The sequence below is a fragment of the Dipodomys spectabilis genome, unplaced genomic scaffold (genome assembly GCF_019054845.1).
Source record: "Dipodomys spectabilis isolate Male_0828 unplaced genomic scaffold, ASM1905484v1 ptg000140l, whole genome shotgun sequence".
Classification (NCBI taxonomy): Eukaryota; Metazoa; Chordata; class Mammalia; order Rodentia; family Heteromyidae; genus Dipodomys; species Dipodomys spectabilis.
The window spans coordinates 32,224,004-32,240,352 of NW_024870817.1; the positions used below are offsets into that span (position 1 = coordinate 32,224,004).

The window sequence follows — 16,349 nt, forward strand, 5'->3', positions numbered from 1 at the left end:
TTGGAGTTGGTTGACATTTCCCCAGCATATTTCTATCATCTCCCTCTCCTCTTTGAAGCTTACTTTTTCCTGAAGCAAAAAAAAATGTTCCTGTTAATATGGACAACCCTTTCTGTCTTCTCACCTCTGGTTTTCTAGATAAGGACATAAACAAATTATGAAATACTTGACATTCAAAAATGTATGAAGAATAGGACTTAAGCACTGATCATCTAGCTTAAGCCCACATGAAGCCTCCTGGACACTCCTTTCTCCTTCTCAGAGGGGACCACAGATTTTCTATTTTACCATACTTCTGTTATATATGTATATACCCATAAACAATATTTAAATGCATTACGTTTTAAAGTTTTAGATAGCTTATTTCCATTTTTCACATTTTTAGAGACAGATTACGTATAGTTTTGTTATTTATTCACAAAATGCTGAGGCTCAAATTCAGGGCCTGGGATATGCAAAGTAAATGCTCTACTACCGAGCTATATTCTGTGTATTGATACTTACCTTTGCATTTTATTCTATGGATATACAGTAACTATTTATCCATCCTCTTAATGATGCTTCAGTGTATGCATGTTATCAACGTCTCCTTGAACACTGTGAAATTTCTTTATAAACCTAGGATTAAGAATTTTGGATTAGTGAATATACACACATATTTGAGAATGTAAGAAGCTTTAGCAGGGGAGTATAGCCACTCATATACCCTTGACCAAAGAATGTTCTTCTGGGACTGGGAAAGTGGCTCAGTGGTAGAGTGCTTTGCTTTGCATGCATGAGGCCCTGGGTTTGATTCCTCAGCACCACGTAAGCAGAAAAAGCCAGAAGTAGCGCTATGGCTCAAGTGGCAGAGCGCTAGCCTTGAGCTGAAGAACTCAGGGACAGCGCCCAGGCCCAGAGTTCAAGCCCCATCCCCGACAAAAAAAAAAGAAAAAAAAAGAGAATGTTCTTCTGTTAGGGAAGCTTTTCCTCCTTGACTGTGCGTGTGCATTTCTCATAGGTCTCTAAGTACTACCTCTGCAGTAGTATTGTTGCTGTTATATTTTGAGAATATAGAGAAAAGTCTATTGGGTTATTATGTTTTAAGATTAAATGTTGAAAGACAGGCACTATTCAAAAAGTGGCTGATGAAATTTTATTAGGTGACTAAAATTAGTCTTGTGGTATAATTTTAGCATTTAGAGTCTAGAAAAGGCTGACTAAAAATAATATAAATAATATAAATACTCAGTGTGAACGATTGACATCAAAGGTTAAATTCCTAACAAGTTCCACTGGCAGCACGAGACCTAAGTATGAGCTCCTACAGTCGCTGTGCAGAGGAGGGTGGAATGACAGGTGTCCAGCATCAGGCTGTGGTGTGTAGTGGACCTGGCTCACAGTAAGTACAGAGGCAAAGCATCCTGAAGGTATCCATAAAGTGCAGGCACTGCCTAGAGGAAGGGTGAACATTTACTGAGATTTCCTTATAACTTAAAGCATGAGGCTATGAAGTATTACTAGTTTGGTTATTTTTACATATTTAGATGCACAATAAAACCATCAATACTTGTATTTTTATTTGATACTTTTTTAATTATATCCCAAAGTTAGTGTTAGAGAGATTTCCCTTAAATAGTCTCTCTGCAAGAAATTCTTATAAAAAAATCTTGAAAAAGAAGCCTCACATATTTCAAGAAAAATGAGCACAATCAGGCTTGTGCAATCTGCAAATGCTTAACATATAAGCTGAAGGAAACAGATTTTATTTCAGATTTAGCACTATAAAAGGTTAGTTAGGAAAAAAGCATGAACCAGTAACCAAAGGCATTTGCTTACATCATTCCAGAACTTAAAAAACATAGTAATTGTCTTTTATAACCAGACAACAGGTTCAAAACTACTTTTCACACCCCTACGTGATGTGATGCTGTGGGGAACAATGGCCATTGGAAGGCCATTTATTGCTGGCATATTCTAGCATGTTCTGGTTATCGATAATCTCTCTTTATCTTCTTTCTTTTTTCTCTCTCATTAACTTCTTGCTTTCTTCCCTTCTTCTTTTATTCACTGGATTCCGAGGATCATAGATTTCAAATGTATCTGAATCTTGCATGCTTGCATCTTTAACTTTTCTGCTTTTATCCTCAAACTGGAGTACATGTGACATCCTAAGGATGGAAGAGAAATGCTTCAGTGATCTTTGCATGAGCACTGAACATAGAAATTTCATATCCCACTGTCATTGGCAAAATGAGCCATAATGGTATGGAACACCGAACACCAAACACCACGATGGAGTTGCTGCTTATGGGTCTTGTCCCACACGGAAATCAACCTCTCAGAAAACACTGTAGTTTTTTAAAAAACGTGCCTGGGGCTTGTTCTGATTGGTTGTATTTCTAGTAGTGAAATCTCTGTCTTGCCTTCACTTGAGGTTCCTTCCTGGTGGGAGGGGATGAGAGTTCAAGCGCTCCTCAAACTGTGCTCAAAGAGTAAATTCTCCTCACCAGGTTAAAGGACAAAACGCCAGACAATAAACCACACCTATCTGATGGTTTATGTTTTAAGTAGCTCAATGGGTCAAAAGCAAGGATTACACGAAGAAAACTCAAAATAGTCAGGTTTGGGATGGTGCTCAGTGGTAGAGCACTTGCCTACCATGATCCCCAGTGCCACAAATTTATTTGTTGTGTGTATATATACAGACACTTATATGTATATTTATAATGTATATTATAGTGAGAGTTAAAAAAATGAAAGTAATATTGAAATGGTGTCACCAAACTTTTCTGGACAGTTGCTGGATTTAATTTGTTTTCATATAAAAGGAAAGTAAAGTTTTGGCTTAACTCCACGGCATGGACTGATTTTCTCCTCATACTGTTGATTACTATAAATCTAACCATCCTGTGTTCCTATTCCAGCGAACACTTACTAGTCTTAAGGTATCAACATGTGCTTGAATCTAAAGTGGTCATAAGCTGTCTGTCCTTGGCATCAGGGAATGTGTAAGTGATTAACTGAGCCCCCATTAAGAGGTGTGAGGAATAAACAGAGGAGTCAAAAAGATCAGACTTCAAGGTGACTGGATAAATTTGGAAGGAGAAAAATTCAGTTTTATACAACAAAACAATATTGTTAAGGTTTCTCTACCACTTAGTTAAATCAAAAAATTAAGGTGTCTTATTCATTCTTTTCTTCATCACAGCAGATAGAGCTAAACTGCTTATAGGACTAAATACTCTGTATATACCACTGCAACTTTCAGATGAAACTTAAATAGGCTATTAATTTCTTTTGCCCTGTATCTATATATAAGCAGAGATCTGGCAGTAAGTCCTAGTAGAGAACACTCACTCTTTGCTTTCCCCTCAATAGCTAAAACAAGGAGTGACATTTATTTGAGGGGAAAACTGTCAATATATTCAGATTTTGAAGAATCCTAATGCTCTTGGGAGAGAAAGACTTGCCATTTCTGAGCATTGTAGCTGCCACTCCTCAGGGTAAGTGGAAGTGCTCTCTACCTCTTCTATTTCACTGAGAAAGCTCATGAGTACCAGCGATAGATGACCTAGAATCTACTTGAATTCACAAATGATGCAAATCATATTCATATTACTGTTCTTTTTAATTAATAATATGCTATTTGTATCAGGTTGCATAAAATCTCAGTAGAGACCCATGTGATATGTGACTGCTGACTTTTTATGCTATAGTTGCTTTAGTAAACCCTTAGAAAATGCATCATGTAGCCACTGCACATACAGATGGATTCCAGAGTCTGATTTTCTTGTGATTTCAATTTTCTAGTGTTTTAAGAATTAGCCTCGCAAAGTAAGTAATTTCTAACTCCAAAAAAAGGTTGAATGATCTATAGTCATAGTAACAAGTAACCAATGGAATCAGCAGGAAACATCTACTAGACTGAGCCAATTAATGAAGACTCACTTAGGTTTAAATGATCAGTGATACCACCTCAGAACATATATTGCTGAAAGCCAACTAACCAGCAAGAGCCACACGTTTTTGGAAGTTGGCTAACCAAGTGGCAGACTCACCCAGTGAAGTGCTTCTGAAAGCCAGCCAATCAGCAACAATCACTTTTGAATGCTTGTGCTTCTAAGGACTTTACATAAGATTTGCAACTGCTTTGCTTGGTGAGAGCTAGCCTAATAACATTGCTCATTATGATTTGAATAATCCAGTTAGTGTTTTAATTTTTCATCGAAAGTTGGTTTTTCTGGCTGCTAGAGGCTCACAAAGCGAGCCTGGGCAGGAAAGTCCACAGACTTTTATATCCAAGTAATCATTACAAGTTGGAATTGGTGGTGTGGCTCAAGTAGTAAAGTACCAGCTTTGGAAGAAAAAGAGGCAGTAGTCAGGCCTTGACTTCCAGTCCTAAAGATCGGTGCGTGTATGTGCATGTGTGCCCACATGTGGATACACACAGAATGTTGGTCTGTTCTTCAATATTTCTTATAATCTATACAGTGTTCCCCATAAAGCGCATTCTAGAAATTCTAGGTATATTATTGAAGGTGGCTCAGTGGTAGAGCGCTTGCCTTGCATGCATGAGGCCCTTGGTTCGATTCCTCAGCACCACATAAGCAGAAAAAAAAAAAAACAATGACAAGAAGAATGTCAAGACTGTTCATTTAAGGGTTCTTTGCCACATATCAGGACTCAGCCCCTACACTGCATTCCAACAAGGTCTTAGTAGCTTGCCACATACTTAGTGGTAAGGTTGATACCTAACTCAACAGGAAGAAGTAGCTGGAATCACATGCTACCCTTTAGAACAATTTTATGGATATTTTCTTCCCATCCAACTAAGTTATTAACACATTTCCACATATACGTCATTCTATTTTAAAAATGATCCATTCTTTATCCCAAAATACAGGGTGTTTTTTTTTTTTTTTGTAGTATCAATTTCAGGTAGAAATGGTCCACATTTCAAAAATGATTTTACCAGACTTTGTCAATTTAAAATCACAAAAGGACACCTTCCTCTTTTTATGCCACGAGATAATCTTGCAAGTCTTGGCTCTGGTGTAGGAAATAAAATCTAGACACGTGAACAGCAGCACAAAGTCGACAAGGAGAAACAGATTTTCTTACAAATGTGAAAAAATAGAAAGCCATAAATTAAAGGAGCTGCCTGTTTCAACTGTTTGTTTCATACACCACTGCACTAAACAAGTCCAACATTTTGATTAATAACAAACCTAAACCCAGAGGAAAGAAGGGGCTATCAGCTTACAAACTACTTTAGATTTAATGCCATAATACTTAGGATGGCTGGTTATTCTGCAATAATATTTAATCTTTAAGAGAAATAAAAGCATAATCAAAAATGCTTCACCCATTTATCTTTCAACAGGCTTCGGTCACTTCATTTTCAAAAGGAAAACAAAATAGTTATTATGATTTTCAGCATAATAAACTCCTGACCTATGTGCCTCCATAAATCACAGACTGTACAAACTGCAAGCATACCCGTGCGTCATAGACTCCAGCGAGGATATTCATGTAGACGGGAGCACAGACTTACTCAAGTACACGAGGGTTGGGAGTTTACCTTCTCCTATGGCCTAGAAACTGCAAAGCCACTCTTTGGCTGGGCAAAGAACTGGCCAAAGAAGAGCAATGAATTCTTTTGGAATTAATTATGCACCAATCAGTAACACGAACGTTTCAGAACATGACCGCTTGAAAGCAAAGACAAAAATCTGCTTGTGAATAATACAAATTTTCACACAGGCTCAGATTCTCAAATAAGAACACTGATTTTTGTGAAGTACAGAAATATAGAAGCTTATATGTACAGAGGTTGTGTTAGGAATTTTTAAAATGGAATTGTGAAAAATTAAAACATAAGTGATAATTCCTTGTATACCTAGTTTTTAAGGTTTCCACACAATTATGAACTAGATTAAGATATAGATAGTACTTAGTATCCCTAAGGAATGATTCTCAAACTTATAGGAAGTATCACAACATAGAGTTCTAAAGTTGAAATACATTTAGATTATTTAAGATGATATGATATAAATGGAAGGGGAGGGGAACAACAGAATGGAGAGATAAAAGGCAACCAATGCAACAGAGATATGCACAAGACAGTATGCTGGAAATGATCTGTACAACTTTGGGGTGGGGATTTGTGGAGTAGGAAAGCAGGAGAAAAATGAGAGAGGGGGTAACAAGTTCAACCTTACATATGTAATTGTAACCCCTCTGTACATCACCTTTACAATAAAAATAAAATAAAAATAATTTTGTAAAAGATCCTTCCCAACTCTAAGTCATCTTTTTGTTTTCAAAAGAAACATTTATTTTGATGTTTATTTTATAAGCAGGATTGAGGAAAAAATATCAGATTTTCTCCCATACAGACACTAGACCTTAAAAATAGTAACAGAATGACATAAGTATAAAATGGAGAGGAGGGCGGGCTTTTTGGGGGTGGGAGCTAGTGAAAGAATGGAGGGGAAAGATGAATGAAGTCTATTTAAATGGTTTAAAAAGGGGGAAGGAAAAAAAAGCAAATGTAATTGGGGGACTTAGCGCAAAGTACATTTATATGCATGTGTGGGAATAGCATACTGAGACAATATACATTAATTAAAAAAGAGAAAAGATATGTTGTTGTAGGTACTTTAAATGTTCTACATCTGTACTGATTCTCTATCCACAAACTCTTCGGTATACTCGGAAGTATTCTTTTTTGCACATTTCTTTTATATCATCCTTTTGGTCAAGAACAAGTGAAGAGAGTGCGGAGCTGTTATCCTTCCTGTGATAACGAGGAGAGAACGAACTGAAAATGGTGATGTTGAGAAAGGCAAGAAGGTTTTTGCTCAGAAGTGTGCCCAGTGCCACACTGTTGAAAAGAGAGGCAAGCACAAGACTGGGCCTAATCTTCATAGTCTGTTTGGTCGGAAGACGGGTCAAGCATCTGGATTCACTTACACAGATGCCAGCAAGAACAAAGGCATCACCTGGGGAGAGGATACACTGATGGAGTATTTGGAGAATCCCAAAAAGTACATCCCTGGGACAAAAATGATCTTCGCTGGCATTAAGAAGAAGGGAGACCAGGCAGATTTGATAGCTTATCTCAGAAAAGCTACAGATGAGTAATAGCCACTGCCTTATTTACTGCTAAACAAATGTCTCATGGCTTTTTAATGTGTACCATAATTCAATTGATTTCTAATATCAGATTTCAGATCATGAATGGCTGGCAGAATACTTTTGGACAGTCCTGATTTAAGTAAAACTGGCTTGTGGCTACGTGAATATGATCTTTAAAAAATACTGTCATTTGTCCCCTTTCTGTCATATGATTGGACTTACTAATGTTCAATTTTTCAGCAAGTTAGGGAATAATACCATCTCCAAATCTGTTAAAGATTGGTTTTATATTCAGATCTATATGGTGAATTATGAGAGTATCTTTAAATACTGAGGAAATCCCTTTACTGTCTAGAATCAAGCAAAGCTAACCTGTTAAAGGCAATGGCTGAAGATGAGGAACAGTGTCTATATTTTTGGTACTGACTATACCAACTTAATTAGAATGCCCTTTCTCTGAGATCTGCCTTTTACTTTATTGAAAGGCATTTTAGTGTGGCTTATGTATAAATGTCAAATAAAGAATATTTAACACTTGCCACATTTTATAGTTGTCTATAAGTACAGATGCTTTTAAAAGTGACTGATAAGATAGAATACGGACTTTATTTTTGAATTCTTTACTAAGACAGACCAAGTTATAATTCTGGATTTTCTTTATGCAGCTGTTCAGAAACAAAATTGTGGAACTACTGTGTATATGAGATTGAAAGTGGTGCTTTTTGCCAACTTCTTAGAGAAAAGGTTTCAGGTAGAGGAGATAATTTGTAAATTATGTGGCCATAAGACTTAAGATAATTAAAGATAAATATTACATGAAAAAAAAGAGAACTGAATACTTCACTGTGATGCTTAAAGCTCTGTAACACCTAACTGCTCCCTATCTCACCAACACTTACTTTGTTTCTCTCACAGATTCTTGCCATTGCATAATTGCCTGGGGAAAGACTGCTAGTTGTTTGCAGTGGGATGCTCAGAGCCAGCACAGTGATTTGTGATGGGAACGAAGCCTTTAGCTCCTCTGTACTAGCCAAGCCTGCTTGGCTAAGTTTGCTAAGCTATACCTGATCACCTTTTGTGAACAGGGATTGCCTTTATTTTAATGAAATACTCCCTGACACATCTCAACTCCATTGTCTCATGTCCCAGCAAGGCTGACAGTTGCTCCTTGCACTACATTCATGACCGTGAATGAGAAGACATTAAAAAAAAATCAGCACATCAACGTGTAGATCTAGAACCTTTGTATCAAATAAAGGCTGAATGTTAAAAACCATATGAATAGCTTCAAAAACCACTAGTTCTGGGCTTCTACCTTGAGAGATATTGATTTGATAGTCCTAGGCTGGGGTCCCACCATTACTAATAAAAACAATTCCTGATTATATTATTATTATTGTTATTATTTTGGTGGTCATGGGGCTTGAACTCTGGGCCTGGGTGCTGTCCCTGAGCTCTTCAGCTCAAGGTGAGTACTCTACCACTTCCAGTTTTCTGGTGGTTAATTGGAGATAAATGTCTCATGGACATTCCTGCCGGGGCTGGCTTTGAACCACGATCCTCAGATCTCAGCCTCCTGAGTAGCTAGGATTAGAGGTGTGAGCCATGGACACCTGGCAATTCCTGATTATTTTAAAGTGCAAAGTAAATATCACAGAACTAAAGTTTAAGAACGTTAGGAGGGATGAATAATAGAGGGGTGAATATGCTCATAGTGCATTACATACATACATAGAAATACCACAAGGAAACTCCTTGTGTAATTAATATACATTTTAATTAAGTACAAAGAAAAGAACATTCACAATGTCAAGATTGCTTTGTTTCATTATCACTTGGTTTTGCCCTTTCAGAGATGTAAAATAGTTGCTTCTTAGTAATAAACTAACTCACATACATGAAGACACTTAGTGGCCATTATTGAATCTACTTTTCCAACTAATTAGTACCGAGGACATTACTCATTTCTGAGTACTAGAACTCTATTCACTCAGCAAACATTTCAGGACTTTTAAGTGTACAGCCAATGCTAAGTACTAGTGATGTAAAGTAAGATATGACCCTGGCCCTGCACTCCTGAAGTGAATGGACAGAAGAAGATGGCAAATGCATATTTTGGAACCACCTACAAAGCAAGAGACAATAATGAGAGTGTCCACCGACACACCACTGCAAATAGCTTTTCCTTGTGAATTTGATAGAGTAGGTAGGAATCATTCCCATTTCTTTCTTTTTGCAGTGCTGGGAACTTCCTGTACTACAGCAGGTTTCTACACCCACAGAGCTGCTCCCTCGACTATCAGCCCAAGACTGACGGGGGAGAAACACACAGCTGGTAAGATGTTGACCAGGTGCTTTCTTGAATGTCTGCAAACTTTCATCTTATGTAAACGGATTTAACTTCAGGAATAAGTTGGAAATTAATCCAGTACTAGATCTAGAAAGGGAGATTGGGTAGTGCTTAATATACGACACAAAAATTTAAAACTGTAGCTATAAAGGGACGCAAGTGATTAGTTGTATGGCACCCAGGCTGAGAAGTTCCAAAAAATGTCTTGAGCAATATGGGTACATGTTTGGGAAAAAGCTTACGTGAAAAAAACCAAGTGATAATGAAACAAAGCAATCTGACATTGTGAGTGTTCTTTTTTATGTACTTAATTAAAATGTATATTAATTACACAAGGAGTTTCCTTGTGGTATTTCTATGTATGTATGTAATGCACTATGATCATATTCACCCCTCTATTATTCATCCTTCCTAAGGTTCTTTTTTTCCTCTATACATTTGTGTCCTTTTATTGCCTTAAATAACTGCTTTCTGGAATCTGTCTCACTTTCTCCTTGTTCTTTCTAAAATGTGCATGCCAGGTAAGGCTCTATTCAGCTGGAAATCCAACAGGGGCAGAATCGAAGGCTCAGGGCCTGCTGCTGTAGGGGAATGTGTCTGGCAATCTCCTTTCATGCACTGAATTATTACAGATTGCTTTGCGATCAATGATGATCTCCAGGTCTTTTTTTCCCATATATCCATGCATATATATATATATTTCAAAAAAGCTGTAAATCTAACCATGAAAACCTTTCTGGTTTAAATCCTTTGGTGCGATATCTACATAAGGAAACTTAAATTTCTTATGTGGCTTCTGTAATTTGGCCTTTGCTCCCCTCATTGATCTTCTACATCATCTCCCCATGACCCATCCCCATTACATAGTATGCTCCAGACATTCCAAATTCTTTGTTTCCTGAAGAAATCCTGTATTCTCTTGCCTCTTTCTGCCTCTCCCCACCCAATACACTTTTTGTCTTCCTTCCCTTAATGGAGAGAGCACCCTGATTCCTATCCTGGCCTACTCTTTCTCTAGCAGCATCAAGCCTTCTGGGCTCCCAGAAAACCCTGCCCACAGCTCTAGTTTTGTCTTCCTCACACTGTAGTGTAACTGCTGCTGTCCTTACTAGGTTATGTCGACTCTGAAGAATGGATGTTCTGTTTAATTGGCTTTTGTACTAACATTGGTCAGCAATAGTTGGCAAGAACAATGCTCTCAATAAATGCTTATGAATACATACATATTTCTGACAAGTTGGTTATCTCCAAAACCTTTGGCTATAACCCTGGATTTTGTTCCCATTTCTCCTTGGTAGTAGTAGTACATAATTTCAATTTATTTAGCAATTATGTTTATAAACTTCTAGTTTTGCAGGGGATAGAAGAGAGATGGGGAGAATGATGAAAGGGGTGACTGATCAAGAAGCACTGGACATTTAGATAGACATGTTAACTACCTCTTCTTCTTCTTTTTTTCCAGTTGGTGGTAGGGCTTGAACTCTGGGCCTGGGCTCTGACCCTGAGCTCTTCAGCTCAAGAAGAACACTCTACCACTGGAGTCACAGTGCCACTTCAAGTTTTCTGGTGGTTAATTGGAGATAAGAGTCTCATGGACTTTCCTGGCCAGGCTGGCTTTGAACTGTGATCCTCAGATCTCAGCTTCCTGAGTAGCTAGGATTACAGGCGTGAGCCACCAGCACCCAACCACTGTAACTTTTAAGTTTCAGAAAAAAAAATCAAAATCCAAAATAATAGAGAAAAGGCTACTACTCAAAAAGCTGAAGCAAGGTGTTTTCACCAACGCTGAATTTATGCTATGAAAATCCAGCACTTCCCTTTCTCAAATGGGCCTGGGAAACTGCTTAAAGATGCCTGTTTGCCTTGCGTCTGCTTAGCTCTGAAGTGGGGGAAGCATGCATTATCCCCAGACAGCCTTCTCTTCCTCACCACTCTGAGAATGGCATGTACAAAATTTGTCATACACATAATTTGTGTATTGTGTTGACAGTTTCTCATTTCTTTATTAAGTTTGAATTCTTAAAAAACACAACTAAATTGTTCTTGGTTATTACTTATGTCTGTCATTCTATGAGACTGTGAATTACAAACTTAAATGATCTGGTTTAAGATTTTTGGTGGACATGGCTTAAAAGAAGATTTGTACTTGAAACACAAAACCATCTAATTTTGGTTTTTAAAAAAAAAAACTGAGCAAGACAAAACAATTTTCAAGTGTTACCCATGTTTTAGTTCTTTGAAAGGACCACACTGTTCTATATCAGAGATAGGCTGCAGTACACTTCTGTCCACGTCACTTCTCCGGAAAGCTCTGTTACCTCCTTTCCACGGTATATGTTTTTGGTCCTTTACAAGTTCCATTCAAGTTCTACTTCCGCAAAATCTCTTGTCTGCCCTGGGCCTTATGATATGCCCCTACCTTTGAATTTCTATAACATTTTCTCTAGAAAACTGTGGGATGAAGTCACACCTGAGTTTTAGTTACAGGTTAGTCACTGAGTGACAGTAGGACAGTTACATTGCTTCTCAGGGTTCTGTTTTCTTGTCTGTGTAAAGACGCACCCTATTTACTTCATATGGCTAACTGAAGTGATGAAAAGCCCTCTTTCTTTCAAAATGGTACCTTTGCAAATAGCAAAGGGTGCCTGGATATTTTCCATCATTTTGACTTACATTGTACTTTGTGATTTACTCACATTGAGCCAAAACCTAATGCTATAGACTGAATGGATTAAAGATCAGGATGGCTTAGCGAACAAGATCAAGCAGTGAAAGGAGCTGGTACAGGCTTTCTCCTGTGGCTGCCTTTATAGAATCAATTAAGGTTAAATGAGGTAACTAAGACTAAACTCTCCTCTAAAAGGACTCATGTCCTTGTAAGAAGAGAAGAGTCATGAGAAACACAGGGGCATGGAAAAAAGGCTCTATGAGGGTACTGTGAGAAGGTAGCTATCTGCAGAAATTGGCCTTACCAGCATCTTCTTTTTAACTACCTAGATTCTAATATGGTGAGAAAATAATGTCTGTTAAAGCCACCTAACCTGTGGTATCTTTTGACTGCAGCCCCAGAACATTCAGACTTAGCTTTTACCCAACTGTCTTTTTCTCTTCCAGGATCTCATTCCTCTGAATGAGATCTCCTTTCATTTAGTCGGCACATTCTATTTCCTTGTTTTTGATCAATTTTATGGTTTAGGGGAGCACTGATCAAGCATTTATTAGGCCACCATATCACTGGAATTTGGTATTTTTCTTGGAAGACTTAGCTTACAAGAGAAAGATCACAGATACAAAACAGCATTTATAACATCGCGTCAAGGGTTTGTACTATTAACATGATTCATAATGACTGAGAGTAATTCAATTACCTTGCTAAAGTAGCACTTCCCAGATTTTCCCATATACATTCACAGTTATTTATTTGTTTTCTTCTTTCTATGTTGTACCCATCGGAAGGAAAAAAAAATCACTCAGTTCAATCTAAACCTAAGGAGTAAAGAATTATCCTTCTTTATTCTTCATTCCCTCCTCTCTTACCCCCCCCCCCTTCTCCACTTTCTTCTGGGGGTTCTAGAAGATGGAACTCAGGGCTTCACATATGCTAGGCAAGTATGCGCTATCACTGAGCTATACCCCTAGCCCCTTATTGTCGTCGTCATCATCATCATCATCATCACTTGTTGTTACAGGGTTTGAACTCAGCGCCTCATACTTGCTCAGCCTGTTCCTCTGCTGGGGCTTAACCTCTTGAGTCATGCTCCAGCCAGAAATTTGTTGGGTATTTTGGAGATAGCGTCTTGAGAGCTTTTCTGCCTAGGCTGGCACTGAATCACAGTTCTCTGGATCTCAGTATACAAAGAAGCTAGGATTACAGGTCTGAGCCACTAGTACCTGGCTCCCTAATTCTTTGTATTAAAAATGTGATTACTTTTGCTTTCATCCTTTCTCTCTCTTCTTCTACTGGTATTCTTATTTGGATTCTATTAAGTTTAAAGAATAATTTTGTGCCAGGCATGGGTGGCTCATGCCTGTCATCCTAGACACTCAGGAGGCTGAGATCTGAGGGTCATGGTTCAAAGCCAGCCTAGGCAGGAAAGTGCAGGAAACTCACCTCTAATGAACCACCAAAAGGTGAGAAGTGGAGCTGTGGCTTAAGTGGTTCTAGCCTTAAGCACAAAAGCTCTGGGACTGCGCCAAGGTCCTGAGTTGAAGCCCCAGGACTGACACAGAAAAAAGGAAGAAAAAAATAATTTTAAAGTAATTTGATTTTAATAAAAAATTAACTATACTATACTAGAAACATACTACTTTTTGATCTTAATAAAAAGTTGCAATAGTCTTCATTTACATGAAGATTCTGATTGTTTCTTGATCATTATCATTTGGTGAAATAGATTCTTCAGAGAAAATTGCATTTTTCAGACAAGCAACTGATGGGAAGCTACTGAAAGGCAGAGAATTAGCTGCCACACTGAAGTCAGCTTTCCAGTTGACAGTATTGAAAATGTAGATACCCAAATAAAACTAATACTGATACAGATACTTATGCTGCTAATGACAAACAAAGACCATAATAGTCTCTGGAGATTTGATAAAACTATGCTAGCAGACATTTGGTACTTGCTATAAATAGCTATGTTACAAAAGCAAATTAATATAAAAATAAACTTTCAGATTCAGTTTGAGTGAATTAATGATCCTTAGCCATATAAATAATAGTGATTTTACTAACCCCAAACATGGCAACTACTTTTTCTTCTATGATTCTCAGTTCACTTTAGCCACTATATTTTGTGGCTGTTGTTTAGAAAATTTGACATTTTCTTATGCTTTCCAGAATGTTTACAAACACCAATTAGATACTTTCATTTCTTCATTTTGATAATCAAAATATACTTTTCAGGTAAAAACCCTAAAAGATTTAAATTTAGGGCTTTTCTCCATCATGGAATACAAATCCTAGCTCTCACAAATATTTAAAGCTTTTTTAGTAATTAAGAAATTAGAGGAGTTAAGCACCAGCACATATGAAGAAAAGAAGTGTGAACTTTTTTTCCTTTTAACATAAACTAGATGGCAGACATGATAATAACTCATATGAAGAGGCAGGGACAGGTAGACAAAACAGGAATGACTCCAGAGATTAAAGTATGTTTAAAGAAAAAAGAGTTCAAGTCCAGTGGAGCAGGGTGCACAAGGTAGTGAGGACTGAGGGACCAAAGAGGTATAAGAAGAGAAAGAAATCAGGAAGAGAAGTGAAGATGAAAAAAGACTTAAAATGAGCAACAGAAATATTCACTTAAAGGAAATAGAAAAATGCAGGCAGAAACAATAGCTAACAGACAAAAACAAAACTAAGAAGAGAGATCTAAACACCGACAGGAGAAAAACAGGAACAAAAATTTTAAAACACTTCAACAAACAAACATAAGTAGAAGAAAATAGAACATTTGGAAAGCCAAGAAAGTATGAAAAATAGATACAGACTTTTGGAAAAAGAAAACAAAGAAGAAAATCAGTGGATTTTCTTTTATTGTTCATTACTAACATGGAAAAAACTCTCCTTTGTTCCGAATTTTGAAGGAATGTTAATATTGCCCCCTCAGTTTGGGGTTTTGAAAAGCCAACTCTAAAAATGCCTTTTGTTTCCCCTAGTTAAAAAGATTACATTATAGAGTGTCTTTAGTAAACACTGAGTATTGTTGGGCTAAATGTGAAATATGTAATTTTTAAAATATCTCTGGCAACAGGGGAATGCAGTTTCCTGGCTTTCATGCCTATCTAACTGCTTAACACGCAGCAGGACACAGGTGGAAAGATTTAAGAGGCTTTCCAGAATAGATCTGCAATATGCATTCTTACACCTGCCTTGGGGTTTAACCAACTGCTCAGCCAGTACGATGTAATCTATGGCCACTGGACTAATAGCTCCACATAGGGAAGACAGAATTTCCAATCAAAATGGCCTGGTGAGCAGCTGGAGTGCATGGCTGGCTGGCCACCTCTCTCAAATCAGGCTTGTGAACAAAAAACAAACTTCCTTAATGTGACAGAAATTTATTTCAGGGCAAATTGTAAGAAATCACGGAGAAGAGCTTTCTTCATCCAGAAGAAAAAGAGCAGAAAAAGAGGTGACTTCAGAGACTGGACAGAGAGCTTAGAATTAAAATAATCACCATCCAGGGTCAGCAACTCTGAGGAGTACCTATTTATAAAGAACCACATTGGTCTTTTGCAGGATTATTTATAGTCTTGTATAAAATGAACACTAACCAGGGAACTTGGTCTATAATCATCTTCTCTCTTGCTTCATTTTTATCACTACCTTAGAGAAGTTGCCAAGAGAGAAGAATGGAATAAAAACATTTACATTTCACTGAGCTTATAATTCTATGCTCTACAGTGATGAGACACTTCTGCTTTACATTTAAATTGAATTTACAGTGGGTGATCCTATAAGCGTCTTTCTTCAGCTCCCACACTTTAAAAATTAGAATTTTTTTTTTTTTGTCAGTTATGTGGCTTGAACTGGGCACTATCCCTGAGCTTCTCTGTGTTCAAGGCTAGTGCTCTACCACTTAAGCCATACCACTTCCAGCTTTTGAGTGGTTAATTGGAGTATCTCAGGAAATTTTCTGCCTGGGGCTGGCTTCAAACCATGACGATCATATCTCAGCCTTCAGAGTAGCTAGGATTACCTACCCAGCAGCACCTGACCCATACTTCTTTTAGTAGAACAGACAGTACTTATTAAGGAAGCATTACTGATCATTAACAAACACAATAAAATTAAAGCTCAAATTTACCTTATCTCAGAATATTAAGAATTGTGATAGAAACTAAATGAAAGATAACCAGTGTGAACAATCTTGGATTA

General features: G+C 37.5%; 2 protein-coding genes across 2 annotated transcripts in view; one reads left to right on the plus strand and one right to left on the minus strand.

Moving 5' to 3' along the window:
* Window positions 1-1,986: 1,986 nt before the first annotated feature.
* Cwc27 (CWC27 spliceosome associated cyclophilin) overlaps window positions 1,987-16,349 on the minus strand; it is a 195,768-nt gene continuing 181,405 nt past the window's right edge. Inside the window, exon 14 of the mRNA XM_042690943.1 lies at window positions 1,987-2,150. Coding sequence (XP_042546877.1) covers window positions 1,988-2,150 — 163 coding nt within the window. The 3' untranslated portion in view covers window position 1,987. The remainder of the gene's footprint in view (window positions 2,151-16,349) is intronic.
* On the plus strand, window positions 3,428-7,261 carry LOC122117286 (cytochrome c, somatic-like). The gene is made up of 2 exons (XM_042691007.1): window positions 3,428-3,485; window positions 6,800-7,261. Exons 1-2 carry the CDS (start codon window positions 3,428-3,430, stop codon window positions 7,126-7,128), a joined length of 387 nt encoding a protein of 128 aa, XP_042546941.1. The 3' UTR covers window positions 7,129-7,261.